This window comes from Alligator mississippiensis, chromosome 7 (assembly GCF_030867095.1).
Source record: "Alligator mississippiensis isolate rAllMis1 chromosome 7, rAllMis1, whole genome shotgun sequence".
NCBI classification, from domain to species: domain Eukaryota; kingdom Metazoa; phylum Chordata; order Crocodylia; family Alligatoridae; genus Alligator; species Alligator mississippiensis.
Window position 1 is genome coordinate 89,855,629 of NC_081830.1, and position 23,548 is coordinate 89,879,176.

Consider the following 23,548-nt stretch of genomic DNA (forward strand, 5'->3'; position numbering starts at 1 on the left):
GTGCGCCCATTGGTCCGACTCCGATCCGCACCGGCCCCGACCAGCGGTTTGTCTGCCGGCGCGGCGCGGCACTGAGCGGCGCGGAGCCCACGTCCCTGCTGGGCCGGACCGGCGGGCGGTCCCGGAGAGCTGCGGAAGGCTGCTCTGGCGACCACGGCGTGTCGTGCGGGAGATTGCGTCCCCAGCGCGCGGGGCCTGTGGGGCTCTCTTCTAAGGTGCGTGTTGCAGCGTGAAGCTCTGGTCTGTCCCAGCGCCCCTTTTCTCTGCTCCGCCTGCCGCCCGGGGAGCCGCCCTGTCTCCTCGGCGTCACGGGAGGGGATCTACGGGGGGGGTGCAAGTGGGCCTCAAGAAGCACCGTTTGCTTGTCGGGTGACGCTGAAACCTCTGTAGAGAGCACCTTGCAAAGCACCAACTTTCCCTTTTTTAAACAGAGAGAAAGAAAATCAGTTTTTGTTCATGAAGCACCGCTGGACATCAATTCCAGGGGAGAGTTTGGGATCTTCGGTGTAAAATAGTATAGAATTGAGAACAGAGAGCTGAAGTGACGGTGTTTTTCATTGCGTACTGACTTCGGAAAACGTAAATTGTACAGCGATGTATGCAGTAAGGCTGTGTGTGTATACCGAGATGCAGATAGCGTTCGTGTGTGTGTAATACACACCTGCATTAACACAGTGATCTCTCTTTATCCATGGCGATAGTAACAGTTGTTCAACTCTCCTCGCATCACCGCATACTAGCGGCTGTAGTACATAGAGAATAGGTATCGTGTGCATCCATGGTCCGGCTCAGTGCTGCCCTCCTGTGGTGCGATCCGAGCACTGCAGGCACGAGGAGCCGCGCCGCGGAGGGGAGACGAACCTGCTGCTGCCCTCCTGTGGTGCCGTGTCCTATAGGCAAGTCCTCAGTGCTGCCCTCCTGTGGCTCGCGCTCCGCATTGCAGCAATGAGAGAAGGGCGGAAAGAAGAGAAAGGGGCGGGGCCGCCGGCGTGTATCTAACGGGGCTTCGCGGCCCGGGGATCCTGGCACAACAAAACGGGCCCAGTGCCGCTGTCCGGAGCCTCGCACTGGACACCGAAACCAAGAAATTCAGCCGGAGAAATAAAACCAGGCCCGGTGCTGCCGTTCCGTGCTGCACAGTGGGCATTGCGGCCGGGCGAGAAGGGCCGGACAAGGTCTGAGAGAGAGCAAGCAGCTCGGTGCCGGCGGGCTATGGGTCTTGCAGCAAATTGCACCCGGGAGAGTAAGGCGGAGAGAGAGGTGGAGAAAAGGCCTCGCTCGCCCGCTCGGGGCGTGACTACACCAGTGACCGCGGCCGGGACGGACACACGAGTCACGGACATTCATTGCTGGCCGGGATCGGAGGCTCGCCTTTTCATTGGCCACCCTGAGACAGGAGGCGATTGGGTGGAGTGGCCGAATGGGCGGGGTCAGGGCCGCTCCGCCCTTCTTCACTCTGATTGGCTTTGGCACGAGGAGGATTGGACTGCCAGGGAATGTTCCGATTGGTCCGACTCCGATCCTCAGCGGCCCCGCTCCGCTGGTTGTCCTCCCGCTACCGGGTCCGCTGTGCCCGGAGCCCACGTCCCGCTGCCGCCCCGCACGCCCGGGCGGTCCCGAAGACCTGCGGCGGGATGTTCTGGCGAGCCCGGCGGATGGTGCGGGACGCTGCGTTCCCAGGGCGCGGGGCTGTCAGTCTCTCCTCTGAGGTGGGTGTTGAGCTTGAAGCTCTTTGTCTGTCCAGTGTCCCTTTTCTCTCCTTCTCCCTCCTGGGAAGCCACCCTGTCTCCTCGATGTGCCGGCAGGGTTTTGTTTTCTCTGCCTTTAAACCCTGCCTGCTCCGTGCAGGGTGAAGCGTCACGGAGCCGGCTTTGCTCCAGGTCGGCATCTCCGGGCTCCAAGCCCCGCTCCAGCCCCAGGCGGGCAGCGCGTAGCCGGCTTGGGTGCCCGCCCGGGTCTCCCCGCCGCAATGCCCGGCGCGGCCACAGGAGGGCGGCTCTGAGCCCGGCTTTGTCTCTGCCTTAGTGTTAAGACAAACCTGGCTCAGTGCTGCCCTCCTGTGGTGCGCTCCGAGCGCTGCAGCCACGGGGAGCCGCGCCGAGGCGGGGAGGCGACTCCGCTGCTCGGTGCTGCCCTCCTGTGGTCCCGTCGGGGCATTGACGCAGCGGGTGAAGGCAGAGACCAATCAGAGCTCAGACCCGCCCTCCTGTGGCCGCGCCGGGCATTGCGGCGGGGAGGCCCCCTCTTTTTGCGTGGCTGGCATGTTCTTTCGGCCACTCGGTAACTCGCACGCAGGGTTCCTGCCCTCCTTGTCGGGGGCAGGGTATGTATTCCCTGCCCGAGTCCCTGGAGACGAGTGCCCTGCCCTTGGCCAGCTGTTCTTCTGTGCCCCCGCCCCCGGCCTGCAGCCTGTAACCAGGGTCCAGGTGGCCTTGATTGTCCAGGTCCGGTCTCGTTTCACTTGGTGAGGTTGGCCAGAGGGTACACGAGACATAGGGAGGAGGTACCTGGGTACTCTCTCTCTTTCTCTCTCTCTCTCGCCCTCTTTCCCTCTCTCTCTTGCCTCCTTTTCCTCTCAAAACTGTGGGGGAAAAGGTAGTGCACCACACATTGTGTGGCACTTTAAATTCCCCAGTAATAATTTGGTTCAGCCGTCTTGCCCCCTGGAAGCGGAGGAGGATTTTTCTAGTGTAAGGCTGGAGGTGAAGCAGTTTGCAGCACGGAGCTCCTTTCTGGCCTGGGAACAATTTTTCCCCTTTGTCAGAGTGTGCAGAGCGAGAGAGAGAGGACTGCCTGGGAACGAAAGCGTTTGTTATTTTCTTTTTGTTGTTCAAACCGCTGCAGCGTACTATATTTTCTTCCCAGTCCTGGAAAAGGGGCAAGATGCATCCTCGTAGCCTTCTCCTCCCACCTCCGTACCTAGGGGGAAAAGCACCACTATAGATTTCCGGGCCTTTTGGCCTCAGGGGATGTTAGGGCCCCCCACTAAAATACTTTTGGGCACATGGCTTCCCTGTGTCTCAGGGCATAGGTCTTAGGCCCCCTCATTTTGGGTTCCTTTGGGCACTTTGTAGATCACATGCATGATTACTGCTCTCCTTTAGGGCAGGCGCTGTATTCCTCACCCGAGTCCCTGGAGATGAGTGCCCTGGCACTTGGCCAGCTGTTCTTCTGTGTCCCCGCCCCTGGCCTGCAGCCTCTAAGCAGGGTCCAGGTCCCCTTTTTTCTCCGGGGCGGGTATCATTCCACTTGGTGAGGTTGGCCAGAGACGATGCCCATAGACAACAGGGGAGGCTGCAGGCTTCTGGAGGATACTGAGTACGTTGGGACCCCGAAGCTTAGTGACCTTCCTGTAACTCGGGTCCAGGCCTCTGCTCCTTTGTTCTGCTGCTCCTGGCACTATGAGATGCCCCCCCTGCACCCGGTAAACAGGGCTGCACCCCCACCCCCTCTGACCTTGTGGGAGGAGGCCTCCTTTAGCCCTTTGGGCTCTCCAGCTTCTATGGTGGGAGGCTGATGTCGTGGCCTGTATGTCCCCAGACATGGAGCAGCTTTGACCCCTGATCGACACTGCCTGAAGCACCTGTCAGCTGGCATTCAGGACTTTGCAGGTTTTCTCTGGGCTTCATGCCCCACCAGCCAGCTGTGTGCAGGGAGCACCGTCCTGTAAGCAGGGTTTCTGGTGTTAGTGGTCACCGTTCATGGTGCTGCCCTAGCAGTTCTGTCCAGAGTCCTGGCCTTCGCACTCTGCTCCTGGCTGGCCCGGATGTTGGCAGCCGAGCCCGCAGATGTCTGCCCTCCCCCATCTCCACAGATAGGGGACAGATTGGCAGCAGATGGAGGTATGGGTTTAAAGAGGGAGAGAAGTTGTGGCCCACAGACTTGTCTTCCAACGTGGTGAGTTAAATGCAGCATCTGTCTCTGTTTCTTATAGGCCCTGGTAGGAGAAGCAGGAAAGAAGACACACAAGCGCGAGTCAGCTGACCAGGAGGGAAGAAAACCATGCCAGCCCAGGAAAGGTAAGGGAGTTTTCTAGCAGTGACTTGTTTATTTTGTGGTTCCACTGCCAAGCTGTAGACCTTGGGATCAGGGGGCCTTACAAGGCTGGATCACTGGCACCGTCTTTTAAGCAGGATTTGTGTCTCAGCTTCTGATGGTGTCATACGCAGATACGTTTTAGGTGGAGTAGCGAGGATCCTGTAAACCAGAGGTATATCATGTCTGCCTTCTTGTCAAAGGCAGCAAGCTCTTTAGGACAGTGGGCGTTGTGAGCTTGCTGTCACTTGGCTTTGAGTCTGTGGCAGCCGGAAGTGGGCAGCCCGCTCACTGCGGTTATCTGGGGTTTTGTTACATCGCCCACTTGAGTGCGGGTGTTTTGAACCTTTTTTTTTTTTTGGTCCTTTTGAGAGGTTTGATTTCCCTGTCAGGAAAGCTGTAGTTTCTGCCCGTTGTCCTCCAGGTGTGGGGCTGCTTTCTTGAACCGTACCACCTGAGCGACCATTTTTTGCTTGGCCTTGTGTCACGGAAGCTGGTGGGTGGCAGGGGGCACCAACCCGTGCGTAGGATTCCAGGTGCCGTCTGGTGCCGTATATCGTGCCATGGTACGATTTGGGTTTGTAGGCTCATGGCTCGTGGCTTTCCATGTCCAACTGACCCTGTCTTGGGAAGCTGAACAAGGCGATTCCTGCTCGCCCCTCTGTCAAAGAGAAGACAGATCAACAGGGGTTACAGGGATGGACCAAACAGAGAGACATTACAGCTTGCTGTCTTAGTCTATGGCTCCATACCTTACACTCGGACCGTTTCTCTGTGTTTTTTTTTTTCTGTGGGTGAGTTCTTACTGTTTTTCTTTTTCATTCTTGCAGCTGCCAGTAGGACAAGCAGCAGACAAACCGTGACTGGTGAAAAGCCAGCAAAATGGGACGCGAAGGAAAGGGACTCTGGACAGAGTGACCTCCCTGCCTTTAGGTCTCAATCATGTATTGGCCAAATTTTGCATTTCTGCAGCAGTCAGGTGGAAGGTGGACAACCCTGTAAGCAAGGCGTGTGTCACTGCCACCTCGTTTGTAAAGGCTGTGGATCTGGTTGGTGGTCTTGTGCAGCGCAGCTGCCCTACTATCGGGGTCCAGGCCAGCTGCCAGACACGCTGCCTCTTACTGAGCACGAATGACAGGTGATTTGAATGTCCGTAGCGCTGGATGTCCCCTAATCAGCAGACCAAGTCCACTGCTATTCCCAACCAGTTGGAGAGGTGCCCCTGTAAGTAGGGCGGGCATAACCTTCTGCTGGCCTGAGAGCCGGAGCAGCCTGCAGCACTGTGCAGCACGATGGCCTTGCAGACAGGAGCCGAGTCTCGTTGGTGACAGCAAACTCCTTAGAACCCAGAGCTTGATGACCCTCTCGTGGCTGGGTTGAAGCTTGCGGCCTCCTCTCTGATCCCTGTGTCCAAGCACCCGTCCTTCCTGCATCTGTGCCTGGCACTCCTCATCCAGATGGCTGGGCCGCCCTGTAACGAGGGTGCGTCAGCCGCGTGACAAGAGCAAACAGACAGTGACGTCATGGGCCTCCACTCGCAGTGTGCAGGAAAACTGGCTCAGTGCTGCCCTCCCGTGGTGCGCTCCTAGCACTGCAGCCACGAGGAGCGGCGCCCAGGAGGGCGGACGAACCGGCAGCTCGGTGCTGCCCTCCTGTGGTCGCGTCGGGGCATTGCTGCGGCCCGTGAGGGCGGGGAAGGAGCCGGGCTCAGAGCCGCCCTCCCGTGGCCGCGCCGGGCATTGCGGCGGGGAGACCCGGGCGGGCACCCCAGCCGGCTCGGCTCCGCGCTGCCCGCCTGGGGCTGCAGCGGGGCTTGGAGCCCGGAGATAGCGACCCGGAACGAAGCCGGCTCCGTGCCGCCCTCATTGCGCTTCAACCGAAACCCCTGCCCTATGCTACTGCCCTAGGGTTCAAGCCGAGAGATGAGGGCAGAGAGAAGGACAGCTGCTCCGGGCCCCGGGCCTCCAGCTCGGGCAGGCAGGAGATCGAGGCAGAGAGAGAAGGAATACAAAGACCTCCCTCTCTCGAGGGTCACTCGGGCAGTGACCCGCGGCCGGGGCAGGCGCTGCTCGGGGCGGACGCACGCTGCGCAGACATCGACTCAGGGCCGGGCAGACCGCCAGGGCCGGGATCCAAGGCTCGTGTTCCCATTGGCCAACAGCAGCCGGGAGGCGATTGGGTGGAATGGCCTCCTGGGCGGAGTCACGGCCACTCCGCCCTTCTTCACTCTGATTGGCCTGTGCCTAGGTAGGCGGGACCAGGAGCCCGGCCTCCTTATTCGAATTCTGATTGGCTGACGGACAAGGTGGGTGTGTGCGGGTTTCTCTGCGCCGATTGGTCCGACTCCGATCCTCAGCGGCCCCGCTCAGCTGGGTGTCCGCTGAGCTTGGCGCCGAGCCCAAGTCCCGCTGCTGGGCCGGACCGATTGGTCCGACTCCCATCCCTGCGGCCCCGCTCAGCTGGTTGTCGTCCCACGGCCGGTCGCTGTGCCCGGAGCGCGCACAGCCGGGCGGTCCCGGAGAGCTGCGGCGGGATGTTCTGGCGACCTCGGCCAGTCGTGCGGGTCACTGCGTTCCCAGGGCGCGGGGCCTGTCGAGCTTTCCTCTGAGGTGGGAGTTGAGCCTGAAGCTGTTTGTCTGTCCCGGTGCCCCTTGTCTCTCCTTCTCCCGCCCGGGAAGCCACCCTGCCTCCTCGATGTGCCGGCAGGGTTTTGTTTCCTCGGCCTTTGAAGCCGGCTGCTCCGCGCAGGGTGAAGCGCAGGGAGGGCGTGGGCACGGAGCCGGCTTGGGTGCCCGCCCAGGTCTCCCCGCCGCAATGCCCAGTGCGGCCACAGGAGGGCAGCTCTGAGCAGGGATATGGCTTAGTATGTCTTAGTATGAAGGGAAAGTTCGGCTGAGTGCTGCCCTCCTGTGGTGATCTCCAAGAACTACAGCCCCGAGGAGAGGCGCCGCGGAGGTGAGACGAACACGCTGCTCGGTGCTGCCCTCCTGTGGTCGCATCGGGGTATTGACGCAGCCCGGGAAGGAGGAGACCAATCCCCTTACATTGTGTACAGATGTATCCAGTACGGCTGTGTGTGTATACCGATATTCAGATAGTATGCGCGTGTTTGTACTACACACCCTCCTGAATATAGTTATCTCTCTGTCTCTACCCGCGGCGACAGTGATGTAGCTGTTCAGCTTTCATCTCTGCATTTAACCGCATACGAATGGGTGTAGTTAGTACATATGTACTAATAGGTGTCATGTGCATTGGGCATCCACACATAGGCTGAAGACAAACCGTGCTCAGTGCTGCCCTCCGGTGCTTCGCTCTTACCACTGCAGCGGTGCTGCGGAGGGGCGACGAACCCGCTGCTCGATGCTGCCCTCCTGTGGTCGCGTCGGCGCATTGTTGCAGCCCGTGAAGGCGGAGACAAAGCCCTGCTCAGAGCCGCCCTCCTGTGGCCGCGCCGGGCATTGCGGCGGGGTGACCTGGTCGGGCACCCAAACCGGCTCCGCGCTGTCCGCCTGGGGCTGGAGCGGGGCTGGGAGCCCGGAGAGAAGGACCCGGAACGAAGCCGGCTCCGTGCCGCCCTCCCTGCGCGTCACCCTGCGCGGAGCAGTCGGGCTTTAAAGGCAGAGAAAAGAAAACCCTGCCGTGTGCTACTGCCCTACGATTCAACACGAGGTTTCCAGAGAAGCGAGGAGGGCAGAGAGAGGGACAGCGGCTCGGGGCGCCGCGCCTCCAGCTCGGGCAGGCGGGGGTTCAAGGCAGAGAGAGAAGAAGAACACAAGTTTCGCTGGCTCGGGGGTCACTCGGGCAGGGCCCGCGGCCGGGGCAGGCGGCGTCGCGCCGCGCCGCTCGGCACGGACACGCGAGTCACGGACATGGCTTCAGGGCCGGGGAGCGCAGCGGGGCTGGGATCAGAGGCTCGTGTTCCCATTGGTTACTGACAGGAGAGCGGCGATTGGCTGCTTTTGGGGGTAGGGTCAGTGCCGCTCCGCCCTGCTTCGCTCTGATTGGCCTCTGTCTGAGGGGCGGGTCCAGGAGGTCGCCCTCCTTGCTCGGATTGGGATTGGCTGTCGGGGATGGGGGGTGTCGGCATTCCTTTGTGTGCCGATTGGTCCACCTCCGATCCCCGGCGGCGACATTCGGCCGCTTGTCTCTGCGGCCGGCGCGTGCCCCGAGCAGGGTGGGAGCCGGGGGCCGCAGCGTGAGCGTGAGCGCGGCGAGGGGCAAACACGCCTCCCGCCCGGGGCTGTGACAGGGATGTGTGCGTGCAGAATACACACCATAACGAACGTAGCCATCCTACTAATGTCTGTCTGTGGCCGTCCATCTATCCAAAAGGGAAATAGATGGAGATATTCACACAGCAGTACGTCTGCATATTGCTATACATTAATGGCTGTATTTCAACATATCCCCTAGGTACGGTGTGCGGCCCTGGACAGTACTGGGGCGGGGGGGCGGGGGCGTGAACAAGGACAAGCTCCTGTCGCGGCCGCCGTCCTGCGCTTCCCCCGGCGCCGCAGCCGGGGCTGGAAGGCGGAGAACGAGAGCGCGCTCGGTGCTGCCCCGCGGTGGCTGAGGCCGGGCACTGCAGCGGGGAGGGGCGGGCGGCTCCTGAGCACGGCTCAGTGCTGCTCTCCTGTGGGCACGGCGCGCATTGCAGCTGTTGCCGGCCCGGACACAGCGCAGGGAGGCAGCAGTGCCGCGAGCGGCTTTGTGCGCGGTGCCGCCGCCCGGCCGCTCGCCCCGCGCCTGCGCCGTGTCGCCGCTCCCGCCCGCCCAGGCGCCAGGTCCAGCCCGGTCTCTCGTGCTACGGCGGGTGGGCCGCGCCCGGGGGGCGGGGTGTTGGGGGGCGTCGTCTGCACTGGGGCCGGCGAGCGGGGCTGTGCGGGCACGTGGGCGGGCTCGTGGCGGTTGTGGGGGGTGATTTGGGGGCGTTTGTATGGAAACCTTTGTGCAAATCTGGGGTCATTGGGGGAATTCGGCGCGGTTACAGGAACTTTCTTCTGGAAACGTGTGGGATGTTGGAGGGTTTTTTGGTTTGGGTTTTTTTGGAAAAGTGCTCATTGTCTGTCGTGATAAAGAGCCTTTTTTTAAAACCTGCCTTTGTGAGGAAAACTGGTGATTTGGTTACCGTTTGTGGAACTGTGTGTGGAAATCTGCTAGTTTTGTGTCTGGAACACGGTGTGGTAATTGTAGGGGGATTTAGGACTTTTTTTATGCGACTGGCGTGTTGTGGGACCTGTGGAAAATTATGTGGGGATTGGGTAAGTGTTGGCATATACGGTTCTGGTGTGTGAGGGAAATGGTGTGGCCATTTGGAAACCTTTCTTGACGGTACATGATGGCTTTTGCGTGGGAAACTGGTCATTTTGTGTGGGGATTTCAGTCCTCTTCATGGGCGTTATTTCCTCCACTGCAGTGCGGCATATGGTGCATGCATTTTCACTCCCGTGAAAGTGTCTAATGAGGGTGTGTCCTTTCTTGCAGGCTCCTCCTCGTGCCCCCGTCCTTGGAGCCAGCGTCTCAGCGAGGGGCCGCAACGTGACAGGAGCGGGACTTGGGGCAGAAGGGCCCCCGGGACGTGTCGTGTCGTGTGGTGTGGTGTCTGCCAGGGTGACTGTGGGCAGCCAGACGGGTGTGCGGGGCCTGCACCCGTCCCTTGGAAGCAGCCAAGGCCCCAGGGGCGAGAGGTGAGTACGTCTTTCTGCTTTGACACGCTGAGCGGACGCTGAGCTTGTGCCTGGATGCACATCACCACGTGCCCTGCTCCAGCGCTAACACATCCAGTCATGCCAGCTCTTGCCTGTACTGCTGGCAGCACCCTCCCAAAACAATGAGCTGCACGTGGGCTGGCAGGGTACTGGGGCCGCACATGCCACAGACTTTGTAGTCTCCCTCCCTGTGCCTGGCTGAGGCACTGAGCACTTTCCTCTCTGCAACCTCCAGCTCCGTATATCTACAGCTCTGTATATCTGCATCTCCATATATCTCCTGCTCCATTTTTGTCCATCTCTATATATCTCCATCTCCATGTATATCCAGCTCCATATATCTCCATCTCTGTGGGTTTCTAGCTCCCTATATCTCTAGCTTTAGGTATGTCTAGCTCGATATTGTGACAGCTGAAATTATGTCTGTGTGATAAAGGTGCTTGCTGAAGGCTCTATGAAGATTAAACTAAGTGTTTTTCTGTATTTGTTTAGATATTAAGCATATGTTGTTGCTAAAAGCATAATTAAAGATTAAGATGTATTGAAGCCTTGTATAAAGTAAGGCCTAGTAAATTTAGTAAAGCCTTGAAGTAGTAAGGCCTTGTGGCGTACTTAAAATTACCTTATCAAAGAAATGTAAGGCTTGTACTGCTAATTGGTCAGTCTAAGGACAGTTGAAGTACAAGGAATCTGAGTGGTCGTTTGTTATCAGTATCATTCAGAAGCTGTAAATTGGCTGGAATATCTGGAAACCATTCAGAAAAAAGTAACAACTCTGTAAAAAGGATTAGTTAGCTGTTGCCTGGATCAGTGGGCCTGTGGACCTCGACGAGCCCAAGGACTGCATTCCAGGGTCCTTCTCGGTGTTGTTCAGGGACGCCTGACTTCACTGAAGTTTGTGGAAAGAGAAGCTTGCTGTGTATCAGGCAACAGAGGGGACTGCAGATAAGTTGCCGACGCAAATTGCTTTTGTCTGTCATTGTTTGTCTTGTCACTACGCATAGATGTGTTTTGGTTAAGTCAGTAAATCTTACCTTTCTACCCCCGACCATACTCTCAATCCCGAACCCTCCGCAGGTGGCTGGGACATAAATATCTCCATATCCTTATATCTCCATCTGTATATATCTCCAGCTCTAAATATATCTAACTCTAAATATCCCCAGCTCCATGTATGTGCAGCTCCACCTACGTGCAGAAGTGTACACCTCCAGCTGTGTATAACTTTAGCTCAATATATTTCTAGATCTATATATTTCTAGCTCTGTATGTCTCCAGCTTCATATATCTACATCTCTATATATCTATCAGTCAGTAGATCTCCTTCTCTGAATAGCTTCAGCTTTATGTATGTACCTGTCTAATAGCTCCAGCTCTGTATATCTCCAGTTCTAAATATCTCTAGCTATCAATATTTCCAGCTCTGAATTTCTCCAGCTCTGAATAGCTCCAGGTCTAAATATTTCCAATGATCAAATATCTCCACCTCTGCATATGTCCAGCTTTATATATCTACCTGTCTGTATATCTCCAGCTCTACTTATCTCCCGCTCCAGATATCTACATCTTTATATATCTACCTCTCTGAATAGCTCCCGCTCTGAATATCTCCAGGTCTACGTATCTGCAGCTCTGAATAGCTCCAGCTTCATATATCTACCTGTCGTGTGTGTGTGTGTGTATATATATATATATATATATATATATATATATATATATAGCTCAGTACATCTTCAGGTCTATGTATCTCCAGCTTCATAAATCTACATCTCTATATATCTCCAGCTCTGAATATCTCCAGCTACCAATATTTCCAGCTCCGAAAATCTCCTGCTCTGTATATCTCCAGCTTCATTTATCTACATATCTATATATGTCCATCTTTATATATCTCCAGCTTCATTTATCTACATATCTATATATGTCCATCTTTATATATCTCCAGATTCATATATCTACCTCTCTAAGTAAGTCCAGCTCTGAATAGCTCCAACCCTGAATAGATCCAGCTTTATGTATCTGCCTGTCTATATATTTATCCAGCTGTGCATCTCTGCAGTTTCATATATCTCCATCTCTATATATCTACCACTCTGAATATCTCCAGCTCTGAATATTTCCATGTCTGAATATCTCCATCTATAAATATCTCCAGCTCTGAATAGCTCCAGCTTTATATATCTAACTGGCAGTATCTCTCCAGCTGTGCATATCTCCAGGTTCATATATCTAAATCCCTATATATATACCTCTCTGAATATCTCCAGCTCTGAATTTCTCCTATTCTAAATATTTCCAGCTACCAGTATCTTGAGCTCTGAATACCTCTAGATATCAATATCTCCAGCTTCATCTACCTGCATCTCTATATATCTACCTCTGTGAATATCTCCTGGTCTAACTATTTCCAGCTCTGAATATCTCCAGCTGTCTGTACCTCCACCTTTATTTATCTACCTGTCTATATATCTCCAGCTTCATATATCTACATCTCTATATATCTACCACTCTGCATATCTCTAGCTCTCAATATGTCCAGCTCTGAATAGCTCCAACCCTGAATAGATCCAGCTTTATGTATCTGCCTGTCTATATATTTATCCAGCTCTGTATCTCTGCAGTTTCATATATCTCCATCTCTGTATATCTACCTCTCTGAATATCTCCAGCTCTGAATATTTCCAGGTCTAAATATCTCCATCTATAAATATCTCCAGCTCTAAATATCTCCAGCTTCATATATCAAGCTGTATATCTATATCCAACTCAGTATGTCTGCAGCTCTGTATATCTCTAGCTTCATATATCGACATCTCTATATATCTACCTCTCTGAATATCTCCGGCTCTGCATATCTCCAAGTCTAAATGTCTCCAGCTATCAGTATCTTCATCTGTGAATATCTCTAACTCTGTAGCTCCAGCTCTGAATAACTGCAGCGCTCAATAGCTCCAGCTTCCTATATCTACCTGTATATTTATATCCAGCTCAGTATATCTCCAGCTTTATATATCTACCTGCCTATATATCTCTACATCTGCGTATCTCCAGCTCTGCATATCTACATCTCTATAGATCTACCTCTCTGAATATCTCCAGCTTCATATATCTACATCTCTATATAAGTCCAGCTCTATAAATCTCCTGATTCATATCTCTGTATATCTACCTCTCTGAATACCTCCAGCTCTGCATATCTCTAGCTTAATATATTTCTACATCTCTATATATCTCCAGGTCTAAATATCTCCAGCTCTGAATAGTTATGAATAGCTCAAGCTTTGTATATCTACATCTATCTCTCTGAATATCTCCATGTCTGAATATCTCCATGTCTGAATATCTCCAGCTATCAATATCTCCAGCTCTGCGTGGCTCCAGCTTCATATATAGACCTGTCTATATATCTCCAGATTCATATATATACATCTCTGTATATTTACCTTTCTAGATATCTCCAGGTCTAAATATCTGCAGCTCTGAATGTCTCCAGCTTTATATGTCTACATCTCTGTATATCCACCTCTCTGAATATCTCCAGCTCCTCATAGCTCCAGCTTTCTATATCTACATGTCTATATATTTCCAGCTCTGTATAGCTCTAGATTCATATATCTACATCTCTATGTATCTACCTGTCTGAATATCTGCAGCTCTGAATACCTCCAACTTCATATATGTACCTCGCCATATATCTACCTGATTGTCTATCTCGAGCTCTGTATATCCCATGCTCTGAATACCACTAGCTCTATATAAATCTAGCTTCATATATCCACCTCTTTATATATATCCAGCTCTGAATCTCTGAATACCTTGAGCACTGAATAGCTCCAGCTCTACATGTCTATATAGCTATGTCTCTCTATATCTCCATTTCAGAATAATTCCATTGCTGTATATCTCCACCTCTCTATGTATCTCCAGCTCTAACAACCTATCTGTTCATATATGCTGTGTGCATTCATTCCAGGATGGAGTAGGCGTGGTTAACATGCCCCTGTGCTCCCTGGCTGTTGCTTTTGCTCTCATAGTGAAGTTCATGCCTTCGTCGTCACACTGGGGCCGGGGTAGAGCTTTCCCCACAGCCCTGTGATTTTGAGTGCCTGCTACAAAGCACCTTGAAGAGTTGTGATGGTCAGCTCACAGGTGCAGCATTTTCCACTTTTTCCTTAAAACTTGGGCTCTTCCACAGCCCATACTTAGGCACCCACCATCACTAGTGAACTCTTAAGCTGGCCTGTGTCTAGGGCAGGGTCAGAGCAGAGTGTCACCTTGCTGAGGGGCTGAGATATGTCCTTATCTGCCAAAAGGAGGCCCGAGCTGTAGGTGGCCCCAGCGCTGGTTACCGCACTTTCCCTCCCTCCCGCCGGCTCCCCGCAAACAACGTTCCCCCAGTCAGGACCTTGCAGCGCGCTCCGGACTGTAGGCGGACCAATCAGGGCAGAGAGCGCACGCGGGGGCCAATCAGCGCGCAATACGCTTCAGGGGCCTCCTTCGGAGCAGCCGGCGCGGTAGCCCGGCCCCTGCTGCCGGGTCGGGCTGCGCCGGGAGCCGCCGCCCGAGCACGCCCAGCGCCGCGCCGCAAGCCCCGCCCACCCCTGCCTCTGCGGGGGAAGGGCGCGCCCGTGTGCGGGGCTGGGGCCGCTCCTTCCCCGCGGCACGTCCCCGGGCTGCTGCGCCGGCTCCGCGTGTGCACGAAGCGGCCCTGGGCGCCGCCACTCTCCGCGCAGCGGGAGTCGGTGCTCGCAGGGACAGCCGGGCGGGCCCCGCGCAGCAGCGCGTCCTCTCCGCGGAGCCCCGAGGCGGCCTCTCCCGCCCCCGTTGCTGACCCCGCGCCCGAGGAAGAGCCGGGGCGCTCCGGCGCCCTGGTCCCGCCGCGATACTGTCTTGCAACGGGGAGCCCCGTCTGGCCTCCAGGGTTTGCAGGCTTCCGTGCCGCGCTTGTGAAGGACAGCGGGGTGCTGTTCTCTGCAAGAGAGCCCGGGCTGACTGGCTGCCGCCAACCGCCGTGACGTCATGGGCATCCACCCGGAGTATGAAGAAAACTCGGCTCAGTGCTGCCCTCCTGCGGTGCGCTCCGAATACTGCAGGCGCGAGGAGCGGCGCTGAGAAGAGACGAACCGGCTGCTCGGTGCTGCCCTCCGCTGGTCCCGTCGGGGCATCCCCGCTCTGTGTAAGAGTATAATATTGATAACGGGGAGCTGAAGGGACGGTGTTATTGATGTCCTACTTAGTTTGGAAAACTTACATTGTACAGAGATGTATCCAGTAAGGCTGTGTGTGTATACCGTTACGCAGATAGTGTTTGAGTGTGTATAATACACACCATTATTAACACAGTTATCTCTCTCTCTGTCTATGGCGATAGCAATGTAGGTGTTGTTCAGCTATCATCCTTGCACATCACCGCACACGAGTGCCTAGAGTTTGTGCGGGTATGACAGGTTGCAGTGGGCATCCAGACTTAGTATGGAGGAGAATCCGGCTCAGTGCTGCCCTCCTGTGGTGAGCTCCAAGCACTGCAGGCACGAGGAGCCACTCCGCGGAGGGGAGACGAACCCGCTGCTCGGTGCTGCCCTCCTGTGGGCCTGTCTTAAAGGAATTCCCTCGGTGCTGCCCTCCTGTGGGCTGCGCTCAGCGTTGCAGCCAGGAGACAAGGGCGGAGAAGGGAAAGGGGCGGGGCCGCCGGCGCGTTTCTAACGGGGTGCGCGGCCCGGGGACCCTGGCACGCCACAAAGCGGGCCCAGTGCCGCGGTCCGGAACTTCGCACTGGGCACGGCAGCCATGAAATTAAGAGGGAAAAATAAAAGCAAGCCCGGTGCTGCCGTGCCGTGCTGCACAGCGGGCATTGCAGCCGGGCGACAAAGGTCGAGAGAGAGGCAAGCAGCTCGGTGCGGCCGGGCTGTGGGTCTTGCAGCACATTGCAGCCACGCGAGAAAGGCGGAGAGAGAGGAGGAAAAAAGGCCTCGCTCGCCCGCTCGAGGCGTGACTAGAGCTGTGACCGCTGCCGGGACTGACACGAGTCACATACATATATTCCGGGCCCGGATCAGAGGCCCACGCTTTCATTGGCCGCCCTGAGACAGGAGGCGATTGGGTGGAGTGTCCGCAAGGGCGGGGTCAGGTCCGCTCCGCCCTTCTTCGCTCTCATTGGCTTTGCCAGAAGAAGGAGGGCCCAGAAGAAAGCCCCCCCCTCCGATCGCATTCTGACTGGCTGACGGGGCATGGCGGGCGCTGAGTAGTAATCTGGGTTCCGATGGGTCTGACTCCGATCCTCAGCGGCTCCACTCCGCTAGTGGTCCTCCCGCTGCCGGGTCTGCTGTGCCCGCACCCCACGTCCCGCTGCAGCCCCGCACACCCGGGAGGCTCCGGAGAGCTGCGGCGGGATGTCCTGGCCACCTCGGCGGGTCGTGCGGGACCCTGCGTTCCCAGGGTGCGGGGGCTGTCGGGCTCTGTTCTGCGCTCGGTTTCGAAGCGTGAAGCTTTTTGTCTGTCCCCGTGCCTCTTTTCTCTCCGCCCGGCGCCTGGGGAGCCTCCCTATCTCCTCCATGTGATTTTTTTTCTGCCTTTCAACCCCGCCTCCTTCGCGCAAGGAGGGCGGCACGGAGCCGGCTTTGTTCCGGGTCGGGATTTCCGGGCTCCAGCCCCAGGCGGGCAGCACGGAGCCGGCTGTGGTGTCCGCCCGGGGCTCCCCGCCGCAATGCCCGGCGCGGCCACAAGAGGGCAGCTCTGAGCAGGGATTGGTCGCCGCCTCAGTATGAAGGCAAACCCAACTCCGTGCTGCCCTCCTGTGGTCCGCTCCGAGCACTGCAGCCCCGAGGAGCTGCGCGGCGGAGGGGAGACGAACCCGCTCTCGGTGCTGCCCTCCTGTGGTCCCGTCGGGGCATCTCTGCTCGGTGTGAAATAGTATAAAACAGAACAGGGCGTTGAAGTGACGGTGTTATTCATTTCGTACTTACTCTGAAAAACGTACATTGTTCAGAGATGGTTGCAATATGGCTGTCTGTGTATACCGATCGTCAGATAGTGTGTGTTTCTATAATACACACCATTATTAATGCAGTTCGATACTGATACAGCTGTTCAGCTATCATCGTTGTGTATCACGGCACACCAGTGTGTAGTTAGTGCGGGTATCACAGGTCTCATAGGGCATCCAGACTTGGTGTGAAGACAAACCCGGCTCACTGCTGCCCTCCGGTGGTGAACTCCGAACACTGCAGCCACGAGGAGAACGCGGCGGAGGGGAGACAAAGCCGCTGCTCGGTGCTGCCGTCCTGTGGTCGTATCGGGGTATTGCCGCACCCCTGAAGGCGGAGACCAAGCCCTGCTCAGCACCGCCCTCCTGTGGCCGCGCCGGGCATTGCTGCGGGGAGACCCGGTCGGGCACCCAAGACGGCTCCACGCTGCCTGCCTGGGACTGGAGCGGGGCTTGGAGCCCCGAGAGGGAGCCGGAACAAAGCCGGCTCTGTACCGCCCTCCCTGCGCTTCAGCCTGCGCGGAGCAGCCGGTTTTAAAGACAGAGAAAAGAAATCCCTGCCCTGTGCTACTGCCCTACGATTCAAGCCGGATTTCTAGCCGAGAGACGAGGGCAGAGCGAGGACAGCGGCTCCGGGCCCCGCGACTGCAGCTCAGGCAGGCGGGAGATCAAGGCAGAGATAGAGAACAAAAGCCTTGCTTGCTCGCTCGCTCGGGGGTAACTCGGGACAGTGCCCATTGCCGGAGCAGGCGGGTTCCCGCGGGCATTGATCCATGGCCGGGGAGCGCATCACGGCCGGGATCGGAGGCTCGTGTTTCAATTGGGCGCTGTGAGGCGATTGGGTGGAATGTCCGCTTGGGCGGAGTCACGGTCCCTCCTCCCTTCTGCGCTCTGATTGGCTTGTGCAGGGGGAGGCGGGACGAGAAACCCGGCCTACTTGTCAACATTCTGATTGGCTGCCGGGAATGGTGGGTGTGTGCAGGCTTCTGTGTGCCCATTGGTCCGGCCCCGATGCTCAGCGGACCCGCTCAGCGGTTTTCCTGCACGGCGGAGGCGGCGGCGCTGTGGGAAGTGTGTGCGGTGCCGCCGGCTGGCTGCTCCCTCCGCCCGGCTCCTGCGCCTGCGCCGCGTCGCCGCTCCGCCGCCCGCCCAGACCCGCGGGGCGCCCGGCCCAGCGCGGCCTCGTGCCACGGCGGAGGTGCGGGGGGCCCGCGTCTGGGGTGACGGGGGCGGGGAGAAGGGTTTTGGGGGGTGTCTTCTGCACCGGGGCGGGGCGGGGCGGGGCCGGGCCGGGCCGGGTCGGCCGGTGAGTAGGCGGTTGTGGGCAGTGATTTGGGCGCGTTTGTATGGAAACCTTTGTGCAAATCTGGGGTCACTGGGGGAATTCTGCGCGGTTACGGGAACTTTGTTGTGGAAACGTGTGGGGTGTTGGAGGGGTTTTGGCTTTGGTTTTTTGTTTGTTTTTTTTTGGAAAACTGCTTATGGTCTGGTGATACAGGACCTTTTTTAACATGTTGACTTTCTGAGCAAAACTGGTGATTTGGTTACTGTTTGTGGAACTGTGTGTGGAAATATGCTTATTTTGTGTCTGGAAGTTGGTGTGGTCATTGTAGGGGGATTTGGGATCTTTTTAAAGCAACTTGTTTGTTCTGAGACTTATGGAAAATTATGTGGGGATTGGGTAAGTGTCGGCATATACGGTTCTGGTGTGTGAGGGAAATGGTGTGGCCATTTGGAAAACTTTCTTGACGGCACGTGATGGCTTTTGTGTGGGAAACTGGTCATTTTGTGTGGGGATTTCAGTCCTCTTCATGGGCGTTATTTCCTCCACTGCGGTGCGGCAAATGGTGCATGCGTTTTCACTCCCGTGAAAGTGTCTAACGAGGGTGTGTCCTTTCTTGCAGGCTCCTCCTCGTGCCCCCGTCCTTGGAGCCAGCGTCTCAGCGAGGGGCTGCAGCGTGACAGGAGCAGGACTTGGGGCAGAAGGGCCCCCGGGACGTGTCGTGTCGTGTCGTGTTGTGTGTGCAAGGGTCACTCTGGGCAGTCAGATGGGTGTGCGGGAACTGCACCCGTCCCTTGGAAGCAGCCAAGGCCCCAGGGGCGACAGGTGAGTACGTCTTTCTGCTTTGACACGCTCAGCGGACACTGAGCTTCTGCCTGGATGCACATCACCACGTGCCCTGCTCCAGTGGTAATACGTCCAGTCATGGCAGCTCTTGCCTCTACCTGCTGGCAGCACCCTCCCAAAACAGTGACCTGCGCGTGGGCTGGCAGGGTACTGGGGCCGCACATCCCACAGACTTTGTATTCTCCCTCCCTGTGCCTGGATGAGGTGCTTTAGCACTTTCCTCTCTGCAACCTCCAGCTCCATATATCTAGATCTCTTTATTTCTGCATCTCCATATATCTCTTACCCCATATATAGATAACTCTATATAACTCTATATTAACTCTCTCTATATATATAACTCTATAACTCTATATATCTCCATGTCTGTACGTCTCCGGCTCTGTATATCACTAGCTCTAAATATGTCTCGCTCTATACAGTACAGTCGCATCATACACGCATTTAACTTGCGTGAATTCAACTACACCTGGGGTGGGAGGGGGGGCAGGTCTTGAGTTCGCGGCGGCGGCAGGAGGTTTTGGCAGCGTAATGGTGGCTGGGTGGCACACAGACATCCCCACCACCGTGCGGTGCGCCGCTTCTGCCGACCGCACAGCTCTAAGCACGGCTCCGCAGTGGCAGCAGGAGTTTTTGGAGGCAGAGGCAGTCACCGCTAGTCAAATCTCTGGCACAGTAATATGCGATTTGACTATACGCGATTTTCACCTTTAGTGCTGACTTCAGAACCTAACCCCTGCATAAGATGCCGCATGCCTGTATCTCCATATCCGTATATCTCCATTCATATATATCCCCAGCGCCAAATATCTCTAACTCTAAATATGTCCATATCTGTATATTCCCAGGTGCATACATCTCCAGCTGCACGTATCTTCAGCTCTGTATATCTGAAGCTCTAACAACCTATGTCTCTAAATATATGCTGTGTCCGCATTCATTCCAGAATGGTGCAAGCGTGCTTAACATGCCGCTGTGCTCCCTCTCTGTTGCTTTTGCTCTCATAGTGAAGTTCATGTCTTCGTGGTCACACTTTTCCCCACCGGCCTGTCGATGTGCCGGCAGGGTTTTGTTTTCTCTGGCTTTAAAACCTGGCTGCTCCACGCAGGGTGAAGCACAGGGAGGGCGGGACGGAGCCGGCTTTGTTCCGGGCTCCAAGTCCCGCTCCAGCCCCGACGCGGGGGAGCACGGAGCCGCCCTGGGTGCCCAGCGGAATGCCCGGCGCGGCCACAGGAGGGCGGCTCTGAGCCCGGCTTTGTCTCTGCCTCAGTGTTAAGACAAACCCGGCTCCGTGCTGCCCTCCGGTGGTGTGCTCCGAGCACTGCAGCCACGAGGAGCCGCGCCGAGTACGGAGGGCGACTCTGCTGCTCTGTGCTGCCCTGTGGTCCCGTCGGGGGACATATTTAGAGCTAGTGATATACAGAGCCGGAGACGTACAGACATGGAGATATATAGAGGCTGTACCCTGTAAGGAGGGTGCTGGTCTCAGCCTTCTTGCCCCCTGGGAGTGGAGGATTTTGCAGCGTAAGGTTTGAGGTCTGTGCGGGCCTGGCCCTGAGCCCACCCTCGTCGCCACGCGCGGCGGTGATTCCAATCCCATTCTGGCCGCCGGGGGCAAACGGGGGTCGTACCGGACCCGTCTCCGGTGCACGCGGGCTGTGGCTGTCAGCCCGGGCACGTGGGGTGGGAGAGAACCAAAGGGTGGCCTTGTGCACGCGAGTTAGAATTAGTCACGGAGGCGTAACGGTTGATTGATAAGATTGTCTACTTACACCCAAAGATGGTATCGGTGTAGGCTGGATAAGTTTCCAGGCACAGCTCCCGCTTGCACCCTCGTTGGAGGACTCTGACAAAATGATTGCTCCCACGGAGTTTGCTAGGCTCCGCGGGTCCGGTTAAGTTGAATTCGAAAAGTTTCCCCGGAGCTATTCAGGCTCCATGGGTCCGATAAGTTTTCCCTGGAGTTTGCTAGGCCCTGCAGGGTCCGAAATTACAGGAAAGGGATACGTCTAGGATTGCGCTCGGCGATGGGGAGAGGCTAGAGGCGCGGTTCATTCTTCCCTCCGGAGTGGTTAACGCTCCGTGGATTCGGTTATTAAGCCTCTATTGCCTGCTTAGGGGAGGCGTGCCGGGTCCGCGAGGGTCCACAGCGCTTGGAGATCTTTACACAGAATCTCTCTCTCTTCCTCCCTCCTCTGGCTTGGGCGGAAACTACCCAAGCCTTATGTACGGCTAGCAAGCCAATCGCTAGCCACCACGTGTGCCTAAATTAGGAGTCGGCCAATAACATGGCGCGGACCCTAATACAAATGGCGGGAACTTCTTTACAGCGTGTATCACTACGATGCAAAAGAGATGCACACTGCAAGGAAGCTGTAATTTGGCGGGAAATCCCCCGTTGCACCAGAGCTCTCTCTAGCAGCAGAGAGGTCTACCGTGCAAAGAAAGCGACAAAAATGGCGGGAAATAATTTAGCGGTGCCAAAGTGCACACAAACAAAAAATCACAACTCTGGGTTGTGACATCCCCGCTTGCTGAGAGCATAAGTAAATTATGCCACACTCTTCCAAGCAATCTAAAATCTGTCGTGATCGTCCAACGAGTAAACAAGCCATCAAACAAATACACAAACATAAAATTCGCTGTCCTGGGATCAAGTTACATAACAATCAAGAAATAATAACTAACACAAACACATAATCTGATTCATAATAAAATTTGCACAATCAGGGCTTCAGTGGGCATCGTGGCGAAGTCATACGTCAGGTCCTCACTTCTTCCGGTGGTGTCATCCCTCTGAGGGCTCCTCCTTGTCACACGCTCTGAATTCCAGATCTGTAAACAGAAAACTCTCAAAACGGATTAATGATCTGATTCAACAAACTTAAACAATTTTAAACGATTCCTATGGCTTAATTAGACGAAATCGTCGAAGATTCATCATCCAGTTCTTCTAAATAACGGAAACCTAACTCATAAGCTAACTGCCATTGGCCTGCATCCCGTAAAATCCGAAGCTGCCGCTTGTTGAGTCCGGAACACTGTAGGAGAAATCCAAACATGTATCGCTTCTCTAGGGTTCTCGGTGGCAGTGGTGGAAGATCGGATCTACGTCGTTTGGTGCCTTGAGACTTGGTTGGGTGTTGACAGTCCCGATCATAAGACAATCTTGGCTCCATCAGGATATGCAGTCTTGGCAATTCACAAAGAAGATTACTCACGGGTTGGTTTACCATTGGACTGAACAGAATTCAAAGAACGACGATATTCTTTGGTCCGTAGATCTCGAGACAACTGTCTAGGCTGTGAGAGGTTAGTGGAACGGTTCCAGGATCTCGCAAGTGACGTTGAGGCCATGGTCTTATTCGCTGGAGCGATGTCAGTCCCAGCGCACGTGCTCTTGGGTTCCAAGCACAATACGAGACGCCAATAATTGGCAGCATAAGGTGATCTGTGCTGACACATTCCGGCCGTCCTGCATGCCACACATGGGCCTTTTGACTAATCAGTCCTGCAACAAGCGCTGGCAGTGGAATAGGCCAGTGAGTATTACACGTTATCATGTCGATGTCGGTGACATGTCCTCTACTCCACGAAACTTGTCTCACCAAGAAGCTTGCTGCTTCTTGGTTCAGCAGGTCGGATCCAAGTTCCACGACTAAACGTCCTAACCATACACCTAGAGTCTCTTCAGGTTGAATCTTTGATGCTCTACATAAATCCTGCAACTCAGTTCTGGTGCGAGCATAATAAGTAGTAGCAACTCTATTCGTCATTGTTGTAGAACAAGCTGCTCCTTCGGGAGACGATGCTGTCATAGGCTGAACTGCTTCCGCAGGGGTTACTGCTGCTGTCGTTGCTTCAGGCAGGAGGGGCGGATGCTCTCTTCCGCTTGACTCTCTCCTTCGTCGGCAGGAAGGCGTGGTCGGTCGGGACGCCGCTGCGTCGCTAGGCGGGGTTGCTGGCGACGACGCTGCGTCGATGGGCAGAGTCGCTGACCGAACTCTCGCGGGTTCGTTAGAAGCTCCACCCTTCTTTTCCGGTTCTTCCACGCGGTCTCCCTCTTGCTCGGCGCCATCTTGGGCTGGCGTTTCAGGCTCTTTTTTCTCAGCTGCTTCTTTGACTGATCGGATCGCCATCTGCAGCTGGCCTCTCAAACTTAAATTCTTCTGCATTAGATTCATCATAGTACGAATAGTTGCACTACCTTCTCCCCCCTTGTCGTACCGCAAGGCTACTCTTTCGTCCGTGGGGTGCTCCTCCGTCTCCAGATCTTCACGGAGCTCGGATGGAAGCTCGTGACCCCGTAATCTAGACATTACCACTCCCGGAGAGAACGGGCCGAGGGGCTCCGGTTCTTCACTCTCCCGAGCATATCGTAGGCATCGGGCACACTCCCGGGTGAAAGTCGGGTTTATTTCGCCCGCCGGGTTGGGTTCGGCGAGGGACACAGTATCGAGGGGCCTAAACAGGACCCGCTCATCTCTCATACACCCGAACACCGCAGGGAGCAAATACACTTCCCTTTCTTTTGGGGTTCCGTCTTCGGAGATTCCCTCTTCTCCCTTTAGCGACAAACGGCCGCTTACAAATCTTTCACCTGTTCCACCCGCCTGGTGGTAAGCGATATGGATCTCTAGCTCTTCAAAGCTTTTCACTTGGCATTGGTTATTGCGCCAAGGGCAATTCCTA

The 23,548-nt window shown here is 55.8% G+C and overlaps 2 protein-coding genes across 5 annotated transcripts in view; both read left to right on the plus strand.

Annotated features, from left to right (window-relative positions):
- Positions 1 to 128: 128 nt before the first annotated feature.
- LOC132251461 (uncharacterized) lies at positions 129 to 7,444 on the plus strand. 2 transcript variants are annotated; one of them, XR_009463565.1, is made up of 3 exons: positions 129 to 215; positions 3,935 to 4,019; positions 4,866 to 7,444. XR_009463565.1 is itself a non-coding variant. In XM_059731294.1 (3 exons), exons 1-3 carry the CDS (start codon positions 1,497 to 1,499, stop codon positions 5,168 to 5,170), a joined length of 603 nt encoding a protein of 200 aa, XP_059587277.1. In that variant the 5' UTR covers positions 363 to 1,496; the 3' UTR covers positions 5,171 to 7,444. The 2 variants fall into 2 exon arrangements, 1 of the variants encoding a protein (XP_059587277.1); XM_059731294.1 differs by lacking the exon at positions 129 to 215 and adding an exon at positions 363 to 1,709.
- A 1,273-nt stretch (positions 7,445 to 8,717) lies between these two features.
- Positions 8,718 to 23,548, plus strand: part of LOC109285233 (uncharacterized) — a 31,377-nt gene continuing 16,546 nt past the window's right edge. The window contains exons 1-3 of one of the 3 annotated variants that reach the window (XR_009463567.1): positions 8,718 to 8,822; positions 9,523 to 9,725; positions 18,633 to 18,835. Coding sequence is in view for 1 of the 3 variants with exons in the window: in XM_059731295.1 (XP_059587278.1) it covers positions 17,740 to 17,926; positions 18,633 to 18,835 (390 nt within the window). In the remaining 2 variants the exon portion in view is untranslated. Of the gene's footprint in view, positions 8,823 to 8,982; positions 9,726 to 17,724; positions 17,927 to 18,632; positions 18,836 to 23,548 lie in introns of those variants that run through there. The other 2 variants (XR_009463566.1, XM_059731295.1) reach the window with 2 other exon arrangements.

Coding starts and splice junctions, on each gene's coding strand:
- LOC132251461 (XM_059731294.1), top strand. CDS start 1,497: ATGTTCCGATTGGTCCGACTCCGATCCTCAGCGGCCCCGCTCCGCTGG. Junction 1,710..3,934: donor CTGTCAGTCTCTCCTCTGAG/GTGGGTGTTGAG, acceptor TGTTTCTTATAG/GCCCTGGTAGGAGAAGCAGG. Junction 4,020..4,865: donor ACCATGCCAGCCCAGGAAAG/GTAAGGGAGTTT, acceptor TCATTCTTGCAG/CTGCCAGTAGGACAAGCAGC.